Source organism: Lagopus muta, chromosome 6, assembly GCF_023343835.1.
Source record: "Lagopus muta isolate bLagMut1 chromosome 6, bLagMut1 primary, whole genome shotgun sequence".
NCBI lineage: Eukaryota > Metazoa > Chordata > Aves > Galliformes > Phasianidae > Lagopus > Lagopus muta.
In genome coordinates, this window is record NC_064438.1 from 25908592 (window position 1) to 25922352 (window position 13761).

General features: G+C 39.0%; 1 protein-coding gene across 1 annotated transcript; it reads right to left on the bottom strand.

Annotated features, from left to right (window-relative positions):
* Window positions 1-718: 718 nt before the first annotated feature.
* PTGR2 (prostaglandin reductase 2) lies at window positions 719-13727 on the bottom strand. Its single transcript, XM_048948530.1, has 10 exons — window positions 13662-13727; window positions 9968-10036; window positions 8934-9052; window positions 8144-8335; window positions 7203-7373; window positions 6395-6604; window positions 5536-5657; window positions 4594-4681; window positions 3854-3893; window positions 719-2621 (listed from the first exon to the last, which is right to left on the bottom strand). The coding sequence occupies exons 2-10, from the start codon at window positions 10002-10004 to the stop codon at window positions 2557-2559; spliced, it is 1044 nt and encodes a 347-aa protein (XP_048804487.1). The 5' UTR covers window positions 10005-10036; window positions 13662-13727; the 3' UTR covers window positions 719-2556.
* Window positions 13728-13761: the final 34 nt, after the last annotated feature.

A 13761-nucleotide genomic window follows, 5' to 3' on the forward strand; every position in this document is an offset into this window, starting at 1 on the left:
CTTTAACTGTCTGTATCTTTTTTTTTTTCCTGTAGTCATCTGACTTATGCTTACAGAATATTCCTCCCTGTGAGTTACCTAATCTACTGGAATGCTGCAGCAATCAAGCTGCCTTTATTACAGTAAAGAATTAATACCTCAGCATGACCTCACTCTGGGTCACCTTTCACATCATCAGACTGCAATGGGCTTACAGCGTGCATGGATTACTAAGCAATTGCTGTAAAAATCATAGTGCTGGGAATTATAAAATTTAATCATATTTTCAGTTGTAAAAATTCAGATCCTAGAGGCTGTCCTTCTTGGAAGGTGTGTCAGCTCATGGTCCTCACTCATGAGCTCATTCTAGAATAGCTCTTTAGCAAACAACGTTCAGAAGTTCAACATTTGTACTTTGGACAAGCAAGTATAAGTAAGTCACCTTCACCCATAATGTGTGAAAACATTTTAACAACCATTTTATCACCTTCTCAGCAGTGGTTCTTGCTATGCTACCTTCCTTATGTTCTTGCAATACAAACTGACCACAGGTTGTGGATGAAATCCCTTCTGAAATAGATGCATGTAAGTAACTAGAATGCTTGAATTAAAACAAAAGGGTCTTCAGTTTTAAGATCATAAGGCATCTTTTTTTCTCAAAATGTTGTTGAAACGGACATACAATTTCTAGATTAGAGGAAGCCAAATATAGGGAAACGTAAGCAAGAGGATGTTTAAATTTGTGTGAAGAAGTGGGCTGTTTTGTTTTTTTTCTTTTACATTTGGAGTTGAACTTTAGGAATAAACTGGACTTTAGGAGGAGGAAGTCTATTCAGAAAGATTGTTACAGTGCATTAAGGCCAGCCTACTGCCTTGTAGAAGTTTTACTGCAGAAGAGGGTGTGCATTTCATAACAGCCTCCAGGCTGATGCTGTTTCAATCTAAAGTGTGTGTACGTGAGAGAGGAAAAAAAAGGAAAGGTGACAATTAAGTCACATGATCTGATGTACCAGAACACTCAATAGAACATCTGGTTCTGTTTGAAAAGGCCGTATTCCCCTTAGCTCCCTCCTCTCTCTCTCATCTGTGTACAAATTATCAAGTCTTTAAGCTTGAAATGCCCACATTTCAGGAATGAGTATCATCTGTAAACAGTCAGTAAGCAGGAATTCGCAGAATTTCTTCCATCTGATGCTTTTTATCTTCATTTGCCAACTACAATGATGTTGATTTTATTCCACAACAATTTGGCTTCTGTCCCAGCATGATGTTGCTAGTGCTCAAGTTAGCGATGTTGATATTGGATTGAGAATCTAGCTGGATGTGAATGTAATCCTATTATGCAGGTGTCTTTCTCTTCAAAGCCTAAAGCATTAGTCACTGTATGCTTTCTTTCAGGGTCAGCTTCAGCATTAGGAAATCAAGGGACTGTTTTTCATATTGCTCACAATGATATGAGGCAGTTCTGTTATCTGTTCTCTTTCTACAGTGTGCAAAAAGACTTAAATGCTAAACTTCCTGTATAGTTTCTCTCCTAGTTCTTGGATTCCATTTAGAGTGTAGATAGTGACTCAAGAAGATCTAGAGGATCCATTCTCAGCCCACCCTACTGCTTGGAAGCACTCCTCTTAAAGGCAAATATTTAAAACAAAACCAATAGCTTGTAAGTTACGCTATCATAAGTTATCCTAATCACTAAATTAATGTGCCAGTGTTTCTAAATGTACATAATGGTGGAATTCTAATGGCTTTATTTTGAAGATGTTTAAATTGCATCCATATCGCTTGGATTGAGGTTATGTTAGTCAGACTTGGAAACAGTGGCTGACTTCTCAAGCTTCCAAAATGGTAAAAGAGCATTGTTATGCCAAAACAAGCTAGCCCTTATAGCCAGACCTTTCTCTGATGGAAGTCTCAGGCAGCATACAGATGGAATTCTAAATGAACTAGGTTTAAGGTACTCTGAAAATAGATCATATAATGATACAGTACAGAAAAATGGGAAATGCAATCAGTGGAAACTTGTTCCAGATGGCAAAATAGAAGTATCTTTGATATCACAGAACTTGAGTTGTAGAAATGGAATTTTTGATTGCTCTTATCTGGGGAAAAAAAAAGTTATAACACATATAATTTTAAGATGATAGCCAGATTGATTGGGCTGTCAAGCTAAGCTTATACTGGTAAATGAAAAATTATCAAGTTCTTGGGCAATGAGACAAATTAGCATAGGAACAACACAGATGTATGCACATCTAAAACCAGGTGGCTGTATACAAATTACTTATTGAAAATAGTTCCTGAGGTGGTCTAACTTCCAATACCCATGAATTATTTGTACTTGTGCTAATTGACTGCTGTCAAATCATGTCAAATATATTACCATATTTGGTATAAACTATTGCATTCCTGTTTCCAATTCTGTTCAGTTTATTAGCATGGTTTTTGCCTTAGCATCCTAAAATATCTGCTTCTAGTACATAAAGAACAATTGTATATTTAAGGTGGTAGTTACTGTAAGTAAAACTTGCTTATTACTATGGATAGAATCATTTACTTTTCCCCAAGCAATGACTTTTACTTAGAAACTAGGACGATCTGTTTTCCAATATTGCCTCCATTCATCATGGACTGGAAAGCAGCTTCAAGAGAAATAATGACAAAAGTTAGTTCCAAATCAAATGTGTCAAGTAACTTCTTTTAAAGAAAATGATAGAAACAAACATGAAGTAGTTCCCCAAACAGGAGCAACGATATATATTTATTCTTAATGATATGCCTAATCAATGGAGGGGGAAAAAAAAACTAGTGTAATAAATTGCCACAGGCAGCTTTGTGTGATTATTTTTTTAATCAATTTTTAAGTACTTATTTCACCCAATATAAGTTCATGATTACATTTTCTGCTTTTGTTACGAGGACACAAATGCCGAACGTGAAGATGAAGCATGACTGGAGAGCCCACAAGTGTTATCAGTTTCACAAACCTTTGTGAAATGAACAGACTTATACTTACAGGCAACATAGTGCAAGGAATGTGACAAACTGATTCCAAAAGAATGAGTAAATAAGGTATGAAATATGCCTGCAAAAACTTGATCTGATTCCCTCAAAATACATATTTTTACCAGTAAGTATCAACAAGAAATGAAAATGAGAAATAAATGTATATCTATATGCTTGGGCCAATGCCTATTTCTACTGGTTTTCAGTCTTACAGAAATAAATGGACTACATCCTATTCTTTCCTGTTACTCAGTAGGGATGCGTTCTTACAGTGCATCTTGAGTCACCTGGCCTTTTAGCTTTGTCTCGTTGGAGTCACAAAACCCCCATGGTTTTTATATTAATTATAGATTTTTGGATGAGGCTACAGGCTATCTTGTTTCTCCAGAAATATTAACTTAGATTGTTTTGTCATGCTAGTATGTTTTCCCTTTCCTTGTACACAGCTTTCAATTCATTTTTTGTTAGCAGATCCAGCAACAAGTACTGTTAGAGATGGACTTTTTGTTTTGAAGCGTAAGTTCAAAGTTTCCAAAAGACCCTTTTGTATGCAAGTTCCAAGAAATGGGCAGCACCTTAAATCAGTAAGACCAGGATGATTGTGAACTGCTAAGGTAACAGTTTAAATGCTTTAACCCAACTCCCACCTCCCCACATTGTAATTCTGGGGAGAGAAAAACCTGCAAACTTTATATCCAATAAATGTTTAAACATATGTGAGTTTCTTACAGGACGCTTTAATACCTTGTGATTTTTATCATCTATAACATGATTTTTAGTGTTATAATAAAGAACAAGAATCTGAATTGGCAAATGGCTTCTACTATTGTTGCATTCAATGTTTTTAGAAAATGTTACAAAAGCTTACCACCAATATTCGCTAAGCCTTCTACCACTGTCTCTCTGACCTGTCAATACAAAAACGTCCTCTTAGCTTTTGCCAGGCAAGATTAACATCTCTTAGGAACTGTCACAGAAATGGTAAGGATTCTCTGCTCTGTTTCAGCTACTTATGTTCCAACATCGAGATAGAAGCCAACACTTTGATAAACCTATAGCTAATTTAGTTCTTCAATCAGAACTGGAAGATGTGTGCACATGCCAAAATCCTATATTTTGGGATTCTTCCAGGTAACCACACTGATCATCTGAAGAATCAAAAACTAATTTAGAAAGACTTTACAGGGAAAAAGATACCAAGAATCTTACCAATCCCAAAATAACAATTAGTGATTATAAAGCTCAAAACGAAATCTCTGACAAGATCCCCAAAAGCATTCAGAACATAAATTAAGCAGGTATTCAAAAGTAAAAAATTTTTGAAGGCCTGATCCCTTAAGTCAAAAAGCATTTCTAGCCTATGCTGAAAGGCAGAGTACAGATATCAGCATCATGTCTGTCATACTGCAGCCACACCATTCATGGTAAGTATTCACTATAGGTACTACCTGACAAGCTTTCAAGTGTACTTAAGCATTCTTAAGAAAATCTCTTTGATCCTGGAGCACGGTAATACAGTCAGAGACAAAGAAATAGACTTCCTGTACTCATAGCACTAATCTGAGGAGATAATATTGAAGGCCACAGGTTAAATGTAAAAATTCCTACCTTCAGTTTACCTTCTTGGATCCACCGACAGAGTTGTGATACGCTAGCTTCTTGTTTGTCCATGTAGTTCAACACCAAGAATCTTTCTCTGTCAAGGAAAAGAGTGAGCCTTGAGCTAGGAAAGGCTGATAAGCATGTTCTGAAATCTGCAAATTTTTAAAGAAACACAACAATGTTATTGAAACTGAAGGAATGTCAGTACTGATTACAATGATGCTTGCAGAGCTTTGCAAGCTTGTTAAGACAGGAGCAGGAACTTGAGAACAACACTGATCTTGGACAAAAAAAATTCTGTTTCAAGCATCAGAGAGAAGCATGACAAAAATCAAGAACTACTCCCACAAGAACAAGCAAATGTCCATAAAATGCAGACTGATTGCTTTTTTTCCCTGTAATGGAGTGAACATTGCACCTGGAATAGACGGAAAGTACAAACCAACTTTTTAGCTGCCCAAAATTTCACATAATTTTAGCTGCCTAAAGCAATCAAGTTCCCATTAGTTCCCATTATCTAATGAAAACCCAAATACTAAAACTGAAATTTAAAAATAACCACAGCTTCAGCTGCATTCTTTCATTAAAAAGAATTTGATTCTCTCCTGAACCACTACACCTGGAGAGATAGCGTGTTGCAAAACAGCCGAGAACAGAACTGTGGCAACACGTTCCCTTATTTTGAAGAATCTCTGAGAGACTCCAAGACTAAATTAAGCAATCACAAATCTATGTTAACACGTAACATTACCCTTTCCCATTTTTATGCCATTACAGACAAATGTAAGAGAAAGAATTTAATGATGCTGTGGTTTTAATTTTTTCTGGTGTTGCAACATTCTGCTGCAATTACGCCTGGTGTGGATCTATAGACTATCTTCTGAACATCAGACTCAAAAAAATCTTGTGACCTAGAACCTGGTCACAAGTTCCAAAGGAGAAATGTACCTTGTGATGTTTCTTTCTTTCTGTATTTTTTCTGTGTCAGGAGGCAATGGAGGAGGATAAGGCACATCTTTGTTATACTGAGAAATCTGTCCACACAGGATGATATGGCTGTTCTGATTCATCTATTTGGGACAGCACAAAGTGAGACAAATTACATTCCTTGGTCTCATAAACCACATTTTCTAGACATGCACTAGAATTTATCACAAAATTTTCACACAAGTGTCTTTATTTAGAGTCACCTCTCCTAGAAAAGAGCAGAATTTCAGCCCGTCAACCTGTGACGACCATATAGACAAATGCAGACAAAGAGTGGAAAAACATGCTATGCAGTATATGTAGCATTAAATATGAGGAGCATGATAGGTTTTTTTTACTGTGTGCCTTTTTTGTGAGGAATGGGAGTAATAGGATACAGCTGTTGGATACAGGCTGTGATTTAGAGATCCCAAAGACAGCACTGCCAGCAAGGTCTCTCTGCTATGCGACACAGACTAGTTTCATGTTAACATGAAAGAGGGATGGTCAAGAGCATTTATGGAGATCCAGCAGAGCTGCCAGTAAACCAGTACTAAAACACAAGATTACTGCACTGACAGAGAATGTTTTAAGAACATTACTGTCTCCTGGCCAATGAAGCAAGAGATCAGAAGTAGAAACTATGTTTTCGCTAGCGTACTGTAAGGCTAGCCCAAGTAACAGGCACTGATGTCAAATGTTTGATTCCTGATCGGGATCAGCACCAAAATTAGATCAACAAAGTGGAAAGCCTATTCTACTGTATTACAGGCTTAATTCAAAGCTGGGTACGCAGACTTTGGAGAATGATGAGAATAAACCTGATAGTTGGCATAATCACCTGGCTTATAACTGTATCACTGATCTCTCCACCAACATTGTCAAAGTAAACATCCACACCACCTGGGCAGAGTTCACGGAGCTGCTGTGCCACATTCCCTTTCTTGTAATTGATAGCAGCATCAAACCCCATTTCTGAGACCAAAATGGAGCACTTTTCATCTGTGCCAGCAATACCCACAACTCTAGAGCACCCGTCCAGACGGCCAATCTATTGTTAGAACAAAACAATAAAGAGAAGTTGATCGTTTTCCCCACGCATAAACATTAGGCATGTCTTATCCCACTAAACCCAAGACAGCAAATTTGAGAGTACATTCCCATCCCATGTGACATAACTGCAGCCAAAGAGCCTTTTGTTGTTCCTTCCTCACATGTAGAGAAGGGCCAGTTCCCAACAGAATTACACTGCCTTTCCAAATCACTGACTGTGGAATTACAACACTCAGCAGTACTGGAGAGCCAATGTGAGGAAAGGTTTACTGCATTTGATAATATAGGAAAAATGGAAGTTGCCAGTCAACTCAAAGACTGTACTCAAATGGCAGACTACTCTAAGAAACACACTAGGCATCTGTTTTTAGAGTATCCTCTTCATTAGCCTCAGACCCTTTTCTGCTATCCCAGTTTCAGGAAACTTGAGTTTCATACCTAAAATCTCTCCGTGAGTGTGAGCCAAATCTGTGAACCTTCCCATGAAGTTATACTTGTTTATATTTATAATGGTTTTATCTGTATGTTTACTAATCATCATGTTTCAGAACACAAATTTAGTAACTCTATACCCTTTGTGTCTTCAGCCAACCTACCTGGCCAGCCAAAGAACCGCAGGCGCCAGCTGCTCCACTCACCACCATGGTCTGATTGGCACCCACAGTCACATGGCCTTTCTCTCTTATACCTAGCAAGGCTGTCAGTCCTGTCAATCCAGCCGCGCCAAGAAAGTAGGAAAGGTGTCCATTCACAAGTTGTGGAACAACCTACAAAACAAAATCACATGATGTTCATTTCTTCTAAGGTGAGGTTTTGCTGTTTGTTATTTGACTGATGATACAAGACTAATTCAGGATATTTACAAGGCGAGGTACAACAGACAGCGCCAGCTAGCTATAAACTGGTTCTACCTTAACAACAAGTTTACATAAAATGAAACTAAGATTATAGGTCCACAGTTTCAGAAAAAGGTTGTGAGTAAAATCACTCACAAGAGCTTGAATGATGGAAATATCAAGAAGTGTCCAGCAGATCAGAAGTCTCAGGCAATGGCAAACTATCCCTACGTTAGCATAAAGGACAAAATAGCAGTGTTATCAAACATTAGGATTGCAGATCAGTGGCACTTCTCCTATGGAATAAGTACAAGCTTTCACTAACAGGTTGGTGAATAAATTGATTTAAATGTGCCTAAAACCTTTCATGACTACACTTCCATGGATCAGGAGTAGATCTACCTAGAATTAACTAACAGAATTAATTAACAGAAGCAACCTTGGGGAAGTTTATTAAAAAGACAGCAAGTGAAATAATACTGGCATGCCTGACAGCCAACAAAAGCATTCATCTTTTTCTTTGTTAAAAGCAGAAAAACTGTTACAGATTTTGTCAACTGTGAGTTCATCTGCCTTTTGAAATGGGTTTCTTTATTAATATCAACTTGATTTTGACTAACAAATAGTATCATTAATTACTCTTTTAAAAAAAATAAATAGATTTATGAAAATAAAATGGTGACAATCCGGGTTTTGTATACCTTTTGTAGCAAGCTTCCATCCAGAATGGCCACTGTCTGCCAGGGCCAATTGAAGGAAGTGACGATGTCTCCTTTAGCAAAGTTATTATGCTTGCTCTCCTCCACCACCCCAATGCCCCCACCATCAGCAACTTCAGAGAGCTGCCAAGGCAGGAGGTAATCTGAACCCGTATCTTCATTCATCCGGCAGCGCTGAAAGACAAGACTTTAATAAGAAGCTCTGGTGGAACACATCATTTGGTTATAAGAAGTTCAAATGAAGCTGAGGATGGGATATGTTTCAAACGTCAGACACAATGAGCTACTCAAAAATCTCTCCATAAGCCCCAAATATTCATAATCTTCTCTTAGATCTTTCTTTCCCTGCTTATTCACGCGGTACAAAAAGACGGATCATTTTAATCTCCTTCACCAGTGCTACCAAAGCCAACACGTTCTACAAACACTGCCTCAAAGTCAGCCTCATACCCCAAGGCAGCTGGCTTGGACCTGACAAGATTTCCTCATGTTCCTTGACTGCACGAATCACAGAAGTGTAGGATTGCAAAAAACAGCCAGAAGTCATTTTGTCCATCTCCATGCACTGGAGAACAGTAAAATATGTTTGGATCATCCCTCACAAAGAAATGTTTAAGGAAACAACTTGGCATTTAAATATTTAAATATTTTCTTTGTATCTCCCCACTAGAGATTTTACCATTGTTAACTTCTGTGTTAAACATCATGAGAGGTGCAGAGTTTAAGGTAATTTTTAAAGAAGTTCTGGCTTAGTTGTAAGCTCACCACCTACCATGTATGGATCCACAGAGAGATACAGGGTTCTAACACGTACTTGTCCCTCTTGCACTGTGTCTGGTATTGTACTTTGCTCCAGTCTGAAGTTTTCAGGCACTGGCACCCCATTCTTACCTAGAATTATTTTGAAATGAAACAAATAGGTGAATCAATGCGGAGCTTCCTTTAATCAACAGGGAAGGCATTTTTAATTACAGTAGTCCCTTTTAGAATATGTTAGCTTGTCTCTGTTCATAGCCATAAAACTATCAGCTAACTCAGCAGACTGAGATTTAAACAGGTGTACTCCCACCACCCAAACTGGAGACACAGCCATAACAGACATTCCAAAATGCTCAGCTAACCCCTCCTGACTATTGAAGACTAATTTCTACAAAAATTATCTCCAAAGGCTAATGAAATATTAAATAACTTGTTTCAAATCATCCTGGGTATGCAGAACAAGAGTTGTACACTAACCACTATTCGAATTATCTTTGCCAGCTCTATTCTGATTTGCAAGCAACCTTTTGATCTACATTTTATGCAAATCTAGACAAACAATGTAGACTTTCATGTTAATGGATCTGATGGCATTATGCTTCACTGGCCAGTACAAGGTACTTGTACTTACTGATAGTTTCCATGCTGCTTGTTGCAGCAAACTTTATAAAAATATTCTAACAATCTTACAAAAAGAAGAAATTTCAGAACTAAAAAGCAACGCTTGATAATCTTTCTTCATGCTGAGTCTCTACAGAATCACAGAATCACAGAACTGTAGGGGTTGGAAGGGACCTCCAGAGATCATCGAGTCCAACCCCCCACTACTCCTAGGGTTTTCTCATAATTATGCATTATTTTTCTCAACCATGAGATTAGAAGTCTGCATGTAGAGATTAAATAAATATGCTTCATAATAAACTTTATTATTGCATACAGTATTAAGATATGCAAATCTGAAGTTGTTTCTGCTTCTACTCTCGGCACTTCAGACTATTAGGCAACCACGACAAACACACTGCTCCCTTATTGCAATAAAATACATACCAGGGCGTGAATTCAGCACTACTCTTTGTATAATCATCCCTGCTTTTGCAGCGATTTCACACTGGACTCCTACAAAGGAAAACACTGCTTGAAGGGCTGAAACATAAAATCCCTTGAGAAAGAAAATGGGGTAAAGTACTCAGCAATTTGGAAATGGGGGTACAGGAGTTACGTAACACATTTAACACACGTTTTGACACCACTTACAAATCCCATGGGAAACCTAACATCCACTCTGTCCCCTACACAGCAGTAAGGGAGAGCTGCATCATCCGCTGAGCCAGGAGCATCCCACCAGGCACAGCTCCACTCTCCTACTGCTCTGCTGGCAATTTGTAGTGCCAGATGAGCAACCTAATGAGCAACCACAGAGCTGCGGAAGAGAGGAAGAACTAACAAATGGATGTAAATAGAAACAGCTCATCCAAAACAAACTAAACTTAGAGGTGTGGTGCAAGTGAAACCCTGCAGACACATTTCCACGCTGCCAGAATATAACCTGTTCTTTCTGACTTCTGCCAAAGCCTGTGCTTTTCAGATAATGCTGCCAAAGCGCAGTGCTCTGCTTTTGCTCTGTTGCAGTTGGATCCATCTGCAATGGCCTGATATCCTGGCAAAGCAATTGCCAAGAGAAGGCCACACAGTGGCTTCATTACAAATTTGAAAAGAGTGAAACATGAGCCTCACTACTTTTGATATTCGTGCCCAATAGTCATATAAAACAATCTCAAATGAAGAATAAACAGACTTGTGAACTTTATACTCATGCAGTTAAAACAACGTCTGTTTTCACTCAGGTAAAATCCTAAGAAGAAGGATGGCCTAAGGTAAACTTTGGCAAATCATGGGTTCAGCATCATACTCCACTACATATTTCCTGTGTGATCTTAGGCACATTGTTTTCTAGCCATTTCATAAAATATTTTCAGAACAAAAATCCATATTCTTCTCTAAACTTTGAAGTGAGCAAGTCTCTTCTTACAATGGACTCACAGACTTTATAAACATGAAATTACATATTTTTACTTCGTATTTCGTGTCATTCCTGAGCCAACTCAAGCATAAATGATCTAATTTTGCGTTCTTGAGTTCTTGAGTATCTGAATCCTCTTACACTACCTTGGCTGATAGTATTTGCATAACAAAATTACATTCAAGAGGTCCACATAGCAATTGTCTTAGCATCTGAGAATCTGTGTTAATTCCATGAGCATTTTACAAAGGGCCAGATGTAGAGAATACAATTTAAAATGTTCCAGTAAACGATTTGCACACATACAGAACTTGGCTTAAGTTTATAGCCATTAATGACACTGCTCTGTGCAGAAACAATGAGTTAAGAATGTAGTGAATATAAACTGACATCAGCGTGACAGTTCACATGAAATCTGGACAAATAATTCCTCTAAGTACTATTCACATTCAGTTCAAACCTAACCATGGTATTAAGTGTTTGATCCACTGTTTATAAACTGCACAGAGTAGGCAGAATCACTGTACAGCTCATGCTTTACGGAAATGTCCGTGCTCAAAACTGATTCTATTTTTGTTATCCTGAAACCAAATACCCTTATTATGCAAGCACAATCTGAACAAGAGGCCATAAAAAGCATTTTTATTGTGCTCAACACATATTTGAAATATCTGCTTTCTACTATGGTACAGAGGGAAAAAATGCAGTTCTTGAAGAAGTGCTGAATAAAGATATTAACATATTAAAACAAAGGAAAGGCAGTACGGAATGGCACAGGAAAACACAAGTGGAAAAATATACAATGTAAGTTTGGATTGCTTCTCTGAGCAACAGAAGTTCTGAGGGAACAAAAATGCTACTGGTTTCCCAGGCCATTTTAAATTTTGAAAGGACCAAAAGGAAGCAGCATGCACTACCATTCTGGCTTTTCTAAATAAAAGTAATCTGAGTTTTTATTCTTTAAAACAAATGGAGTAAAAATTGTGAGTTTTGACATCATCATTCTAGGCCAAGTTTGTCTGACCCACATCTTGAGTAAACAGCATTAGGCTGCACAATAGCAGCACCTCCAGGGCATTCTCAAATACATTCTAGCCCAGTTTTAATCTCATTTCTTTCTCCTCTTTCTTCTCCCATTTTTGCAAACTGACACATGACTACTCCTTCTACAAAGTGTAAATTCATCAGCACTAAAACACTCCAGTTTGTTTGTCTTGGGCTTGGTGCAGAGATCTACTTGTTTCTGACATTGTTTATAAGACAGTTTTCAGTTGCATGTACTTCTGACAAAATAATTCGTCTGCTTCCAAGTTGTTAAAGCCCACATCAGGCGTGGTCTGTTTAAAGAAAAAAAAAAAAAAGGAAGAGTGGGAAAAAAAAAAAAAAAGGAAGAGTGGGCAGTTTATTCCTCCTGTATCAGGCCTAAGCAGCCAATATAAAGAGAAGACAAGACTTGAAGTCTTCTAAAACTGTATCAAAATGTCTTAAGATCTGTGTTTACTAAGAGCGAGCTTTCAAGGAAGAATGATTTTGAATGAGGAACATGCGGGAAGGAAGGACTGGTATTATGAATCAGTGAGAAGAAAGAAACGTGCAAGGAATAGCAACATAAGGGCCAGCAAAACTCAGAAATACAATGGAGAGAAATGGAAGAACTGGGAACAACAAATGAGGAGGTGAGACCAAGAAAGCAGAGATGAGGAAAGATGGGCAAGGAGCTTAGGACTATGGGGGGAAAAACGTAACTAACTGAAAAGAACAAAAAAGTGAATGCAATGTATTAGGCGTCAAAGTTCACCACTCCCCTAAGATGCAGTACATTAGAACACATCAATTACATTGCAAAGTTCAAGTTTTCAAAAAGTAGAAGCCACAATCAGTACAGACTATGATGAAGACAAAATGCATAGCACTAAAAAAAAAAAAAACTTTTCTGAGCTGAACTAATAATTTCAGCATTCCCAACGTCTCATGCTTCATTTAATTCTCAAGGTGAATTCCCACAGTTCCTCCTACAGTCCAACTGGACTGACACACAGATCGGAAATTCCAGCAGGTACACAGACTCATATCTACGTACAGTTGGACTGTATAAACTTAGATTTTCTCAGATTTAGGTGTCCTAAATATTGGAAACTCCCAAGTACCACCTCCTGGGCAGGTTTGGGCCTGTTATTTATTTTTTTTTTTTTAATAGCTGCCTTGTGTTAGAGTTGATGAGAATTGTTTAGAATTACCAACTCCTAAGGCTTATTTTCAAGTCACAGATGAAGTCGAAGGGTGCAGATGGCTCCCAGAAAGGCCAGAGCGTCACTCTGGGAGAAACACCTGGCACTGCTGTGAGCGCTCTGTCATGCGGCACACGGACACCCACACACGGGCAGTCCCGCAGCGCACCGACTGAACACCTGCCAGGCCGTGAATAGACTGCGAGAAATCACTGCTGCCCAAGGCGGGAGGGACCCTGGAGACCGTCTGTGGATGGTCAACACCACAGTTTCTGAGGCTGCGGGCAGAACAGCATAGGAGAGAGAAACGAAGAAGGCTCAGAAGAAACAGCGGCCCCGAGGTCGGGCCGGTCACTGCCCCAGCTGACGCAGGGGCCCAGACGGTGCCTCAGCACAGCGCCGCCTATTCACTCCCAGCCCGGCGCGCGGGAGCGATGGTTAGTGACAACTCGCACCTATCGCGCGCGCGCCAGCAGCCACGCACCCCGCTCACCTCAAACCCCTCCTGCAAAACCCCAGCCAGGCCCCCGCGGCGCCAACGGATGACCGAGCGCCCCGCCCCCTGCGCGTGCGCACAAAGCCTGCGCGCCGCG